Source organism: Oryctolagus cuniculus, chromosome 11, assembly GCF_051225735.1.
Source record: "Oryctolagus cuniculus isolate XC-2025 breed Fujian yellow rabbit chromosome 11, ASM5122573v1, whole genome shotgun sequence".
NCBI classification, from domain to species: Eukaryota; Metazoa; Chordata; class Mammalia; order Lagomorpha; family Leporidae; genus Oryctolagus; species Oryctolagus cuniculus.
This window is the reverse complement of record NC_142877.1, coordinates 47259342-47274081: the sequence shown is the minus strand read 5'-3', so window position 1 is coordinate 47274081 and position 14740 is coordinate 47259342. Positions and strand designations below refer to the sequence as shown.

The following is a 14740-nucleotide window of genomic DNA, read 5'->3' as shown; positions in this document are numbered from 1 at the left end:
CCGTCAGGGGTGCCAGAAGTTGGACACGCACAGCCCCGGATGGGTGCGCTCCGCGACTCGCCAGCCCCCAGGGGTGCATCTGCAGCGCAACAGCAACCTCGCGGCTTTCCCACGCTGCCAAGCGGCGCTGTGGCCTCGGCCGGCCCGCCCCGCCCCGCCCCGCCCCACCGCGCCCGCGCCTCCCTACCCGGGAGCCCTGGCCCCGGGAGGCGGGCGAGGCCTGGCTCCCTCTCCTAGTGGACTCCGGTTGTCTTTGAGCAGGGCACCAGGTCTCCAGAACCGCGAGGTCCCCGGCGCTCACGCCCCGCTCCCACGCCCATTGGAAGCAATCCAAGCTGGCCTGCAAGTCCGCGTGAGCGTTCACGAAAACTAGCCAAGAGAACCGAAAGTTTGGGGAGGGGCCGCACGCGTCGGGGGCGGGCCCGCGGTCTCGGGGCTCCACCCGGGCTGGGTTTACTCATCCCCACGAGGTGATCCCAGGAGCGAGGGCGGGCGCAAGGCGTCCAGAGGACCCAGTAATCCGAGAATGCAACATCAGCCCTTCCCACCAGGCACTTCCTTCCTTTTCCCGAACGTCCAGGGAGGGAGGGCCGCGCACTTATAAACTCGCGCCCCGGCGGCCGAGCGGCGTGTCAGAGGCAGCCGCGCCGGGGCCAGAGAAGCGCCCGTCCGGGACCGACCGCAGCGGCTGCCCCCAACGCCCCTCCGCCCCGGCCCGGGCCGCGAAGCAACGCTCGCGCTTTCTCCGGCGGCGCCTGCGCGCGGTGCGCCCCGGCGGCATGCTCCGTGCCCTGCTCCTGCTGCTGGGCGCGCTGGCCCCGGCCGGTCTGGGGCTCCCGACGCACGCAGAGCCGCAGCCCGACGGCAGCCAGTGCGTGGAGCACGACTGCTTCGCTCTGTTCCGGGGCCCCGCGACCTTTCTCGCCGCCGGCCAGACCTGCGAGCGCCTGGGGGGCCACCTGATGACCGTGCGCTCCTCAGTGGCCGCTGATGTCATCTCCTTGTTGCTGAGCGACGACAGCCCACGCCTCTGGATTGGCCTGCAGCTCCCGACCGGCTGCAGCCACCCCGGGGACCTCAGGCCCCTGCGCGGCTTCCAGTGGGTGACCGGAGACAACCGCACCAGCTACAGCAGGTGGGCGCGGCAGGACGGCGGCGGCGCGCCAGTGTGCGGCCCGTTGTGCGTCACCGTCTCGGCCGCGAGCGCCGCTGCCCCCGGCGAGCCGGCCTGGGAGGAGCTGCCGTGCGGCACTGAAGTCGACGGCTTCCTCTGCGAGTTCCCCTTCGCGGCCTCATGCAGGCCCCTGTTGGTGGAGGCCGGCGCCGCGCCGGCCACGGCGCCGCACGTCTCCAGCACCTACAGCACGCCGTTCGGGGCCCGCGGCGCCGACTTCCAGGCGCTGCCCGTGGGCAGCTCGGCCGCCGTGGCACCGCTCGGCTTGGAGCTGACCTGTTACGCGCCGCCCGGGGCCGCCGAGGCGCGCTGGGGCCGGGAGGCCCCGGGAGCCTGGGACTGCAGCGTGGGGAACGGCGGCTGCGAGTTCGCGTGCAACGCGAGCGCTGGGGCTCCCCGTTGCTTGTGCCCGGACGGCGCCGCCCCGCAGGCCGACGGGCGCTCCTGCGCGCCCGCTGCGCCGCCCTCGTGCCACGACCTGTGTGAGCACTTCTGCGTGCGCACCTCGGACGCGTCCGGCTCCTACATGTGCATGTGCGAGACCGGCTACCGGGTGGCAGCCGACGGGCACCACTGCGAGGACGTGGACGACTGTGCCCTGGTGCCCAACCCGTGTCCGCAGCTCTGCGTCAACACGCAGGGTGGCTTCGAGTGCCACTGCTACCCCGGCTTCGACCTGGTGGACGGCGAGTGCGTGGAGCCCTTGGACCCGTGCTTCGGCACCAACTGCGAGTACCAATGCCTGCCGCTGGGCCAAAACTACCGCTGCATCTGTGCCGAGGGCTTCGCCCCGGTCCCGGACGAGCCGCACCGCTGTCAGATGTTCTGCAACCAGACGACGTGCCCGGCCGACTGCGACCCCAACTACCCGAGCACCTGCCTGTGCCCCGAAGGCTACATCCTCGACGAGGGCTCGCTGTGCGCCGACATCGATGAATGCGACAACGGCTATTGCCAGGACGAGTGCCGAAACCTCCCCGGCAGCTACGAGTGCATTTGCGGGCCCGATTCGCCCCTGGCTGGCCAGGTCAGCACTGAATGCTACCCTACGCAGGTGAGCGACGGCGGCGACGGCGGCGACGACGGCGGCTCCGGAGAGCCTCCAGGCTCCGGGGCGCCCGGCTCCACCCCGGCTCCGCCGCCGGCCGCCGGGCCGGTGCACTCAGGCGTGGCCATCGGCATCTCCATCGCCAGCCTGTCCCTGGTCGTGGCGCTCCTGGCGCTCCTGTGCCACATGCGCAAGAAGCAGGGTTCGGGGCGCGCCGAGCTGGAGTACAAGTGCGCGTCCCCTGCCAAGGAGGTGGTCCTGCAGCAGGTGCGGACCGAGCGGACGCAGCCCAAGCCTTGAGGGGGAAGGGAGCCCCTCCCTCCGCCCCCGCGCGCGCTCCAGGCCTGCCCTTGGCGCGGCCCTGACTTCCCTCCGGAGCGCCACCCCACCGCCCCTGTCTGGCTCCCTGGGCTGGCGCCACACCTGCGGAAGAGCCTCTTCGCCCTGGCTGAGAATCTCGCCGATTGCTTGTGTTGAGTTGGGCGGGTTGGGGGGGTCGTGAGGAGGCGGAGCCCCAGCCTTTGCCTGGAGGTCACCGACGCCCCCCTCCCCAGCCCTGCCCAGCTGCGCTGCCTGGAGACACCCGGACTACAGGGTCCCCCAAGTCACCTACGCGGGGCGCGGGAGGGGTGAGGCAGACTGGGTGGTGACCTTCAGGGCGGACCTTGACCCCAAGGGCTAGTGATGACCAAGATATTTATTTTTGTAAAACGTATTTGGGGCCCCTTTTTCTACCTGTGTGTTTCCAATGCTCGCTTTTCATCTCCCGCCTCCATCCTTGTCCACCCCCCCCCCCTACACACACACCTTGGTGGCAGTTACACCGTCTTGGTGAACATTCCTCTCCCAGCTCCCGGGCTCTGGGCTCTCTTACATATAGAAAGCCAGGTGCCCCTTTGCCCTTGACTCATGGTCCTCGTTTCGCCTCCCAGGACGTGAAGCCAAAGCACCCCAGTCTCCCCACCTGTGCGAAAATAGGTGGGCAGTTGCGTTTTGCTCCAGACTTGCTACTTTATTCCAAAGTTTCAGGCCTGCAGGACAAAGCAAGGAAGGAGAAAACGTGAGAAGAATTCGTTCCGTTAACCTTGCTGAGCTGGCCAAGAAATGAAACCCTAGCAGGTTTTTTTAGAACTAGTGAGCCTGAGTTCTGTGATTGTTATCTTTGTGATTTGGACTGAAAAAAAAAATGGTGATTGTTGTAAGTTTTTTTACGCCGGTTTCTTTTGTCGTTATTATTAGTGCTTTTCGACAGTGTTAAAATGTTCCGATGTGTTCTTTAGAATGAGAGAAGAGAAGAAAAAAGCAGCTCCCCGGAGAGTTTTCAGCTGCATGATTCATCCTGGTTATCGGTTTGAGTCTCTTGTCACTTGCTGGCCAAAATAAAACCGGTTTTGCTGGTTGTGGGGGATTTGGAAGCCTGAGATTGGAGCCTGGAGGATGCCTCATTAGGGCCCGTCCTTAATGAGGCCCTTGGAGAATTGCTCCTGCTTCACTGGAATGTGGTCCCTGGACCAGAATGGAGCTAGTTAGAGATGCAGAGTGCTAGGCTCCACCCCTGGAATTCCTGGTCCCTCGGCATCGGAGCAAGGGCTGCCTGCTGGGTAATCTGACAACTGTTGTGGCAGGCAGCTTCCAAGTTTCTGCAGCACGTTAACTGTGGGTCAGAAATCAGTAGCAGGCCGAGTCTGGCCCTTTCTCAAGAAACTGAGGAATTTGCATCGCTTAGCTTTGCCTTCCGCCAGAAAGGACTCGGTACACACCTGGAGCCTTTGCCGCCCAGGGTGGAGGAGAAGGCCGGTGGCTGGGCTGAGCTAGCCATGTGTGGAAATAATGTATGGTATAAGTGCATCTTGTCAAACAAAGGTTTTCCTCTCCTATGTCATAAACTCAGCACATTTGTACATAGTTATTTATTTATTGGAGTTAAACTAGAACACAGGCAAAACCCTTGCTATGATGTCACTTGTACAAAATAAACAGATTTCAGCGTGCTCTTGGGTTCTGTGTCTCTGGCCAACGTCCCCTCGTCCAGGCCCCTCATTTGCTGCCGTTAAAAGGAAGACTCGGCAGCAGCGCCAAAGCCATCAGCTGCACACTGCCTGGGGCAGGGGAGTACCTCCAACTGTTATAGAACTTTCCAAAAGAGATGATCTTTCATGGCAAGAGGATTTCTTGTTATCTCCATAGGCACAAACATTTGCTTTTTTCCTGTGTAACCATAACAGTTCCATGCGCCAGGCCTTGTTCTGTGTTTGGACAAATACGTGGCAGGATCATTGGTTGGGATGAAAGAAAGAATATATCTCAGCGGAGTTGTAGAACCACTGCTGTGTGTATGTCCCCTGTATATGGCTTAGCGGTCTCCAACTTCATGTCAGGTACCCAAACCCAGGGTGGTCAGGCAGAGTCTGTGGCTCAATTCAAGTGACAGTCTCTAAATGCCAACGTCTCATCTAGAATTAAATTCGGCTCATCTCTGTTGGGACACTGTCATCCATCTTCAGATCCCTTGGGCCTGTTTTTTTTTTTTTTTTCTGAAAAGGTAGAATTGGCTGACTTCTTTATATGCAGAGATATGAAAGTAGGGGCTGGCCTTTGAAGTGTAGCAGGTTAAGCTACTGCCTGCAAAGCCAGCATCCCCTATGGGCATCAGTTCGAGTCCTGGCTGTTCCACTTCCCATCCATCTCCCTGCTAACTTGACTTTGAAAAGCAGTAGAGGGTGGCCCAAGTGCTTGGGCCCCTGCTACCCACATGGGAGACCCAAATGAAGCTCCTGGATCCTGGCTTCAGCCTGGCCCAGCCCTGACTGTTGCAGTCATCTGGGGAGTGAACCAGTGGATGGAAGACCTCTCCCTCCCTCTCTTTCTCTGTTTCTCCCTTTCTCTCTCTCTGTAACTCTGCCATTCAAGTGAATGCATAAATCTTTAAAAAAAAAAAAAAGGATGAAGTATTCATAAAGCAGACATGCAAAGAAACAGTTTTGCCAAATACTCAGATATTTTTCTACATCTGGATAATTCTGAGCTTCTGTGTTTTAATCGGGGCAGTTACTGTCGTGAAGATGGACCGTGGGTTTCAACACGCAGCCCAGATGAGGTCTACAGCATTAGCGTAGCAGGTGGGAGGAGGGGCTGTTATGCACTTTGTCCTGGGTCCTGTGGATCTGCTATATCCAGCAGCACTCCCAGTAAGGAATGCAGTAATCTATGCGAAGGAAGATGCCACTGAGCAAGCCAACAGGTGCAGACAGAGAGAAAAATATCCCAGGGGCAAGAGGGTAAGGGTCAGGCAGCTGAGTGCGGTTCCAGCCTTTCCCTGGGGTGGGAGGGCTCACATGGCCACAGATACCACATGCACCCATCTAAGGTGCGTGACAGGGTGCTAGCAGGGCCAGCGCACAAGGTTTGCAGGATGACTGGAAGAGGTGAGTGAGCAGTTTCTGACACATAAAAGGTGTCTGCTTTATACTGCTTGCCTACACGCATGAGGAATTAGCGGCTGCATAAGTGGCTAACGGTTCTGTTGGAAGTGTGACTTTCGAGGGCAAATTCAAGGTTGTGCGGAAAATTGGAAAGCGTGCTTTTAAAGGCAAAGATGCAGTGACCCAGGGAAGGATGCTGTGAATCCTGGAGGGACCTTACTGGTGGCACTGGGGTGTTGGTCACAGCCGGAGGAGTCTGCCCCACACTGTCCTCTGTGCAGGGTGCCCAGACCTCCTGGGTGTCTTCCGGAGAAACCACAGAGAAGGGGGTGTCCCCCCTCCCCTCTCCCGCCCTCGACTCCAGGAAACCCTAAGCAGCCCAGGGAGCAGCCGGGCTTCCGGTCTCCAGCTGCAGGTGACACCTGCCTGTGATATCATGGTGGCAGAAGAACCCTGGCTTCCAGCGTGAGGAACTCATGTGGCTCTCGGGTGAAAAGAGAGCCCATGATTACATCCTCCATTCAAGGAGATCTGAGGTTAGGAAGAACGCAGAGAAACACATTTTTAGCAGGGTCACGGCTCGGCAGGGGGCAGCCAGCCTCCCTGGAAAAACACATCCCATGGCCTTTGCAGGCATTTCTTCCTGAAATAATACAGGCAACACCCAATCCTACTTTATTTCTGTTCCAGAATGAACGCCCCGGCTCAGTGCTGTCTCTTTTTGTTTTGAGTGGGTCCTTCCTCCATTTTTTTTTGTCAGCAGGTTCAGATGTAGGCAAACAACTGATTTCCTCTTGCAAGAGAAACCAAATATTTTTCTAACATTAGATTCTAACGGAATCCAATCCTTTTTTCAGCCTGTTGGGCAAAGTATGGTTGCCCAAGACAAAAGAATCCTGTGGAGTGGGGGGAGCTCTAAAGTCATGGCCATTGGCAAGAGAAAGCAGACAGCAGGCAGGGGGCTGCAGGGGTCCCAGGAAAAAACACTTGGGATTTCAAGGCGGGCTCTGGGACAAGAATGCCACCCAGGCTGGGACCTCGACCCGCAAGAATTGTTAGAATTGGAAACGGAGTGGCTGGTGTTATCCTGCGAGGGAAACCCTATCCTATTCTGGAAGCTTCTGTGCATCCTTGACCCCCTCACGGCTCCCCTAATTGAAGCTGCCCACCCCCGCCCCCCACTACAGTTAGCTAACCTGGATAATGCAGTCTAGCCCTCCCTGCTTGATTGAATGGAATCCAGCCAACCTGTGCCACTCCCACAGCAGCCCCTCATTCCACCCCTTCCCCCTTCTCTCCCCCCCCCCCCCCCCGCCTTGACTCAGTTCCCTAGAGAACAGGAATCTCACCTTCCACAAACTTGTGCACTGTGGACCTCATTGTGAGAGCGTGCTTACCAACAGGTTTGCTGTGCAATGGTAACGGGAACCCAAGCCATCATGCGTTGTAATCCCTTGAGAGGATTTGACTCCTGTCTTTCTTCAAATGGTTTTGCCCTCTGCCTAATGCATGGTCCTGCACTGTCTTTATCTGTTTTCTGTCGCCATAACTGAGCACCACAGACCGAGTCATTTGGGAGGGATAGAGGCTTATTGGGTTTCTGGATCTGGTTGCAGGAAGTGCAAGAGCATGTTGGCTTCTGGTGTGGGCCCTCTTGCTGTATCATAACAGGACCAAGGCCATCAAGTGGTGAGACAAGGGTGCCTATTTGGGTTTCTCTTTTCTTGTGGAGCTGTAATCCTGGGATGCCACCCTCTTCCTAATTACCTCTCAAAGGCCCCACCTCTATTAGCATATGAATTTGAGGATTAAGTTTCCAACCCAGGGACATTCAAACCACAGCAGGCAGAAGTCCAGCAGTGAAATTAAGAGGAAAGTTTAGGTCCAGGAGGGAGTGCGCTGAGTCCAGGCCTCTCCGCAGCTCTCCAGAGCAGGAGATGCTGCCATGATAAACACAAAACTGAAATGGGGACAGCAGCACAGTCCCAGCGAGCCCCTCACCAGAGGCTGTCCCTGCCTCTCCTGGGACAAAGACCCAAATCCTTAAGCTGCCTTACAAGGTATGGCTGCTCCTACTCCTCTGTGGTGGCCAGCTGCCTCCCATTGACCTGGCGTCCTGTCCAGCCCATCTGGTTCACATTGGGCACTTTGGGGCCTCCTGCTGCAGGCCCTTTGCACGTGCTGTTTCTGCCGCATGGAGCCCTTCACACCCTGGGCCCCACCCTTCTCCTCTCCTCCTTAATTCCTGCCTGCTCTTTGTCACGAGGGCAGGTTCTGTCTTGGATCCTTTTGTAGAAACCAGATTTCTCGCCCGTGTGGATCTCACTCAGTTTAAAATCATACTCCCATGTCTGTGGTTATTTGGTGAATGCCTCTGTTTTGCCCCTAACCTACAAGCTCCATGAGGGCAGGGCCTTGGCTGGGTGTCCTGAAGCCAACAGAAGTAGGGGGTGGGGGGATCCTTTGTGGGAATACAGCCACAGCCACCTGCTTGCAGACCCCCAGGCAGAGCTGCTTGGGGAGTGGTGCTGACAGAGTCCTCTCAGCCAACTCAGCCATTCTGGCCCCAGGGACAATGAGGCCCTGCTGTGGTTGACTTAGGGAACCACAGCATGGTGGGTGGGGGTCTTCCACAGCCTCCCACCTGTCAAAGAGGAACTCACAACTAGTGAATGAGTGGACCCTGAGGCAGCAAAGACAAAACATGCCCCATGTGGTTTACCTTTCTCATCAGCCTGTCATAGCTCAGAAAATGCCAGGGATGGGATTTTCCAATCAAGGTGAAGCGAGAGAGTATAGGTGAGCATGAAAGGAGTGTTCTTGTCTCTACTCAAAGATAGGCAAGAGGGGTGGTGCTGTGGTGTCGTGGGCTAAGCCTCCACCTGCGGCATTGGCATCCCATATGGGCACCGGTTGGAGTCCCAACTGCCCCTCTTCTGATCCAGTTCTCTGCTATTGCCTGGGAAAACAGTGGAAGATGGCCCAAGACCTTGGACCCCTGCACCCATATGGGAGACCCAGAAGAAGCTCCTGGCTCCTAGCTTCGGATTGGCTTAGCTCCGGCCATTGTGGTCATGTGGGGAGTGAACCAGCAGATGGAGGACCTCTCTCTCTCTCTCTCTCTCTCTGCTTCTGCCTCTCTGTGGCTCTGCCTTTCAAATAAATAAATATTTTTTTTTTTAAAAAAAAGGCCATTTCAACAGGAGAAGCCACTTCTCTGGTGGACTGCAGTATGCCTGGAGGCAGAAACTGTTTCCACTTGTGTTGAAGTCAAAAGCCCAGATACCTTCCCAGCCATCCAGGTGCAGTCCACTGCTGGGCTCCTGGGCAGGTGGAGTGTATAAGCAGCCCCCTGGTTCTTGACTGTAGGGCTCTGTGGTTTTGATTCGCTACATTCTTGCTGCACACGAACCACAATGCTTGACACAACAAGACCCTCGGGCTGATGGCCACTAAAGCGGGTAGTGCTGCTGCTGGGTTCTAAATCTATCCCAGACAAATGCTGGGGAGGCTTTGCCCTCCACCGCCTTGCCCTGGAGGTAGTTAAGCCTTGAGAATGGACCAGGATATGCCGCTGAAGAATAGGACAGTTATCCGGGCTCCCCCAGTCTCCCCTCCGCTTCATGTTTCATTGCTACAAGGTCAAGGGCAGTGCTGGGGAAAACACTGGGCATAGAAGAATGCCCCTCACTCACCCTCTCTGTTAGCAACAGGGCTTAGACCTGGAAAGAACTCAAGACTTAGCAGCTTCCTCTGAGCAGACTTCTTGCAGGAAACTGGGGCTTCTAGGGTTAAATCACTGCTCCCCAGACCAGGTTGAAGCTGAGGTCCCCCTGCCACCCACCATGATACCTTCTGTCCCCTGATACCTTCTGTCGCTGTGCTGTGAAACTGCCTCTCCTCCAACCATCATGAACTAAGTTAAAAGCTTGCACTTTTAAAACAGTGCATGCATTATTCAGTGCTAATCTGAGCAGATTTGCCAAGATTCCTGGCAGGTGCGAATGGGAGGTCTTGGGAGGCTGAAGAGAGGGGACTCTACGCCCTACCCAAGCTGTGGCTGAGGTCCTGCACCCGCGGTTCACTGTGATCATAGCCAGAGCTGGGAAGCCCTCACCTCACTGCTGTCTTCCTGGGTTCTCCTCGAAGCTCAATTTGGCCTCATTTTCTGTGTGTCTGTCCCGCCAGGCACTGCCGGGCACTGGGGAATAAAAAGCCACAGCTGACTGTGAAAGGTTACTCATAAACATAGGGACTCCCCTACTCTGGGTGCCAACATCACGCTGTAAAGAACAAACAGATTAGGCACAGTTGATGTTTGTATGTGTGTGCACATTTGCATGTGTGTGCATTGCATGTGTATATGCACACATGTGTGCATGCATGTGTTGTGGTGATCAAAAGATTCTGGACACACTGGGTCAATGCTGACCACCACTCTCAGATCTTTCTTCTGGCTGGCCACTGGGTAAGGATCCCACAGCTGTGTGCCCAAAGACAATCAAGGCAAAGCCTCCTTTTCTTTTCTCATTTTTTTCAGGAAGGAATTGGAATCCACAGCTGTACAGGGACTCTTAGGGGTCCCCATAGGCTGGTCCAGGGTTGGGTCACTGGCCAAGGTCATGTGCACTTGTACATAGGACCAGAGTTCAGCTGCCCTGTTTCCTACATGCCAGGTAGATGCTCCCATCACGGCAAACTCTGGCTCTGGTCCAGATTCTTCAGGGCGGGGCTGCATTCTGCTTCTTCCTGGCTCACGTGGAAGAAGATTTCCTCCAGCCCAGCGCTGCCCCCTCTGGCCCTGGGCTATCTCCATTAGCCTCCCAGCAGCCCTTGCCCACCCACCCTGGAGCCTCTGCCGGCTGCCCCAGCAGTCTGAAAGCCATGTCTGTAGGGCTGACAGGTGCAGAGTGATCTCTCTTGAAACCCCTCTGCCAGGAAGCCAGGGGAACTACAAAGCTGACCACTTGGAAGGGCAGAGGGGCCCGCTTTTTGCTGCCCTGCCTCTTCCCTCCAGGTAACATCAGGACTGGGGCGGCCCAGCCCAGTACCCATCTTTTGCTATGCTGTGCCCAGTAGAGCCTCCTCCACAGCACCGCACGCACGTGTAGTCACACATTTTCACTCCGGCTGTCAACATGAGTAGCACAAGCCTCTCCCTCGCCCCCTCCTCTGCTTTCCACGGGCAACAGAATGAAAGCACCTACCTCTTCAGCTGACATTTTCCTTTGGGAAAAGATCACTTATGCTTTGCTTAACACAGGCCAAAAGTTATGGCCTCCATGCGAATATCTGTATCCAGCTGGCTTTACATAGAATGTTGACATTTTGAAAGAGTGGGTGGAGGCCAGCGCTGTGGTACAGCAGATTAAATCCTCCGCCTGTGGTGCCGGCATCCCATATGAGTGCCAGTTCGAGTCCTGGCTGCTCCACTTCTGACCCAGCTCTCTGCTATGGCTTGGGAAAGCAGTGGAAGATGGTCCAAGTCCTTGGGCTCCAGCACCCATGTGGGAGACCTGGAAGAAGCTCCTGGCTCCTGGTTTAGGATCAACTCAGCTCTGACTGTTGTGGTCATTTGGGGAGTAGACCAGTAGAGGGAAGACCTCTCTCTCTCTCTGGCTCTACTTCTCCCTGTAACCCTGCTTTTCAAATAAATAAAATAAATCTTAAAAAACAACAAAAAAAAAGCATGGGTGATGGGGCTGCCTCTTCTCTCTTATTTCCATTGATCCACACTCGCTGTCTTCTGCACCTCCTGGAGGCACTCCCACTCACCACCATGGCATAAACGGAAACCTCAATGAGAGGCCATGTTCCCACATCCAAGAATCAGGGGCAAAAAGAAAAAAAAAATCATCACATCACAGGAGCCTGATGACATTTTGTCCTCTCTGCTTTTTTATTACAGACCTTGTTTAATGCTTGCAACAAACCCCACACCCTATCTCTCCAAATCTTCAACCAACTCCAGGGAAGCCTAAAGGGACCCATGACAACCCAGGAAGACACTGGCAATGACAGGCAAGTGTTTGGCCTTGGGGGAGGGGTGGGGTGTTGGGAATAAAGCCTCTGCCCCAGGCTGCTCAGAGAAATTTCACTTAGCAACAAGAGCCTAGGAACAGAACTGAAGGGAGTGAGCTCTGAGGCATCTCCTTCCTCCCTCTCTCTCCATACCCATTGCACTCTCACCACCAGGCTGAGTCTGCAGATAGAGCAAGGGCACTGCCTGCCTTCACCATCCCGGCCCAGGGGCTACCCCCAAGCCAGCCCTATAAGTCACACAGGCAGTTGGCCGTCTCCCTCCAGTCACCTTTTTCTTCCCAGTCCACAGCTGCAGAGCGATCCACCCCCTGGCTCAGTTCCCTAGGGGAGTGTTACCCTCACCGAGGTGTCCTGGAAGCTAGGGTCCCAGAAAGGAGCATAGTCCTGAGGCTGCAGGTTGCTGGCCTAGAGATGATGCTCCGGTGGCGACAGGTGCTGCTCCTTAAGGGTACATCCAGGAGGTGCCACTTGCGGGACTGAGAGGTTGTTCAGACCCTGGGGAGGTGGCCGCTGGTGGGAGGAGGAAGAACTTCAGAAGGTGGTGGTTCCGGTGAGCGGGATGGGCTTGCGGTTGGGTTCTGGCTGTGCCGGCTCCTGCTGGCAGGGCAGCGGCGGGCAGATGCACCCTGCCCCACCTCTGCTCTTGAGAGCCGTGGCGTAGTAGTCCAGGGGCTCCTCCTCAGCGCCGCCGGCGGCATCCAGGAGGCAGCAGCGCAGGCAGAGGACCCGCTGGAAGGAGCGGCGGAAGTTGTCGGAGAGGAAGCCGTAGAGAATGGGGTTGGCGCAGCTGTTGGCGTAGCTGAGGATGAGCGACACGTGGTTGACGGTGGCATCGAGGCTGCTCACGAACAGGTTCAGCAGCTGCACCACGTAGAAAGGCATCCAGCAGAGCACGAAGACGGCCACCACCATGAGCACTAGCCTGGTGATCTTCTTTTCCGAGCGCCTGCGCTGCTGCCAGCCGGCGCGCAGGGCCACAGCGCGCATCTTGCCCACGATGAGCAGGTAGCAGAGGCCGATGGCCAGCACCGGCAGCAAGAAGCCCAGCAGGAAGGTGTAGACCACGAAGACCGCTGACCAGGCTGGGTGCGGCCAGTGCAGGTTGCAGGCCACAGAGCGGCCGCCGCGCACGGGCCTGGTGTCGGCGAAGATGGCAATGGGCAGCGTGACCAGCAGGGCGGCCAGCCAAACGCCCGCGTTGACCAGCTTGGCCACGCGGGGCCGCCGGTAGGTGGCGGCGCGCAGCGGGTGCACCACGGCCACGTAGCGGTCCACGCTGAGCACGGTGAGGCAGAAGACGCTGGTGAACATGTTGAGGCCGTCCACGCTGAGCACCGCCCGGCATAGCGCCGCGCCGAAGGGCCAATGGCGCAGGGCGGCCGACGACGCCACGAAGGGCACGCTGAGCATGAACAGCTCATCGGCCACGGCCAGGTTGAGCAGGTAGATGTTGGTGGCCGTCTTCATCTTGGCGTAGCGGAGGATCACGAAGATGACCAGCGCGTTGCCCACCAGGCCCACCAGGCACACCAGCGCGTAGATGCATTGGATGGCGATGGTGCCCACCGGCCCGGCGCCGTCGGGCCCCACCGCCCCCTCCTCCTCGAGTGGGGCGCGGCTGCCGTTGGCCGGGGACGGCCAGGCCGTCTCCAGCACTTCCTCGGCCCCAGGGGGCAGCGTCGGGGGCGCGCTCATGCTTAGGGTAGCCTGCCCTGGCGGGCGGCTAGCGGCGCAGCAAGCGCTGGCGGCGGGGTCTGGGTCTCTCGCGCACACGCGCGACTCCGCCTGCACAGCAGCGGTTGGCACCGCCCGGGTCTCCCACCGATCCCCTCCGCACCCCGGGGCGCTCTCTGGTCCCGCCCCGTTTTCCCACCGGTTCGCCGCTCCCCCGCCTCCCAGGTCTCCAGCCTTGCCCTCCCGGATCCCGGCCAACCTCCTAGTCTCGGATGCTGTCTTCCCCAGCCCTCGGCGGTGCGCTGGGCTGCGGTGCGCTGGGCTGCGATGCGCTCCTGGACCTGGCGCCGCGGAGCTGGCTGGCGTGGGTAACGAGGCGCGCGGGATCGGAACGGCATCATCCCGGGTGCGCGCCGCTCTTGCTCCGCGCTTGACACCCCACCCCCGCCCCCGCAGTTGTCGCGGCCACGGATCCAGTCCTGAAGTCGGCTTTATAGAGAGGCGGGACCTGAGATTTCCTTGGCGAACTCCGGATCTGGGCTGGCGGGGAGGGGGTCCCAATTTCTCCTCCGCCTCCTCTCTCTTCCCAGCCGCCGACCGCTGCGGACCCTTGAACTTTTCCGTGAGCGCTGTGTGCGGTGGAGGTGTGGCGGGCGCAGGGGCTGGGGATGCACACGCAGTGGCACAGACCCCCAAACCACAACAATTCTCTGCCCGCCTGGCGCTGCTCAGTGCGGCACAGGTGGCAGGTGTCGGATCCAGGGGACAGGAGTGCCTCACCTCTGACCCAACGCCTCCTCGGAGGGCTCCGGTTGTCGGGAAGAGTTGGGGTTTTGACCCGGGCCACCTCGCTCCCAGACTTACAGCGTGAGCTCCCTGGATCCCTTCATCACCAGGAAACCAGCAAGTGGTCACAGCCCCAGCCCTTGGGCTACACATGGCGCTGAACTGGGAACAGTGGGGGTTTGCCTTGTAGGATTATTCTCAAAGCAACCCTTTAACCCTGACTGGCCAAGAATCCCACCTCTGAGCCCTGCTCAGCTCCAGAAGGCCTTTGGAGGGTCTGGAAGTGACCTCCCCACCCCCAAGCTCACTTGGAGGGGGTGTCCCAGGTCCCACTCTGGAGGCTGGGGAGGGCGCCAGGATGCTGGAGGCCCAGCGGGAGGAGGTCTTTCTCTGGAGCTGAAGGCTTGGGATGGGGGTCACAGGTGAGCCTGGCACCATGCCCCACCATGGTTGGCCCCAACCCCTGTCCGCAGGTTCTGACACCCAGATGGATTCGTTGAAAGCATCCTCCTCCTTGATATTCGCTCCTTACATTGGTCTATCCTTTACTAGGCTTCCATTCATGGGACCCATCCCCAGGAAGGGGAAAGTGAT

The 14740-nt window shown here is 58.2% G+C and overlaps 2 protein-coding genes across 2 annotated transcripts; one reads left to right on the top strand and one right to left on the bottom strand.

Moving 5' to 3' along the window:
* The first annotated feature begins 629 nt into the window (after positions 1-629).
* On the top strand, positions 630-3937 carry THBD (thrombomodulin). Its single transcript, NM_001082144.1, is given in 1 exon segment — positions 630-3937. A coding segment is annotated over 1 exon segment (1743 nt). The 5' UTR covers positions 630-779; the 3' UTR covers positions 2523-3937.
* Positions 3938-11508: 7571 nt separating this feature from the next.
* On the bottom strand, positions 11509-14251 carry SSTR4 (somatostatin receptor 4). The gene has a single exon (XM_002710940.6). The coding sequence runs from the start codon at positions 13379-13381 to the stop codon at positions 12218-12220; it is 1164 nt and encodes a 387-aa protein (XP_002710986.1). The 5' UTR covers positions 13382-14251; the 3' UTR covers positions 11509-12217.
* Between the last annotated feature and the right edge of the window lie 489 nt (positions 14252-14740).

What these genes read in the sequence shown, in the direction of transcription:
- SSTR4 (XM_002710940.6), bottom strand. Translation starts at nt 13,381, where the DNA reads ATGAGCGCGCCCCCGACGCTGCCCCCTGGGGCCGAGGAAGTGCTGGAG.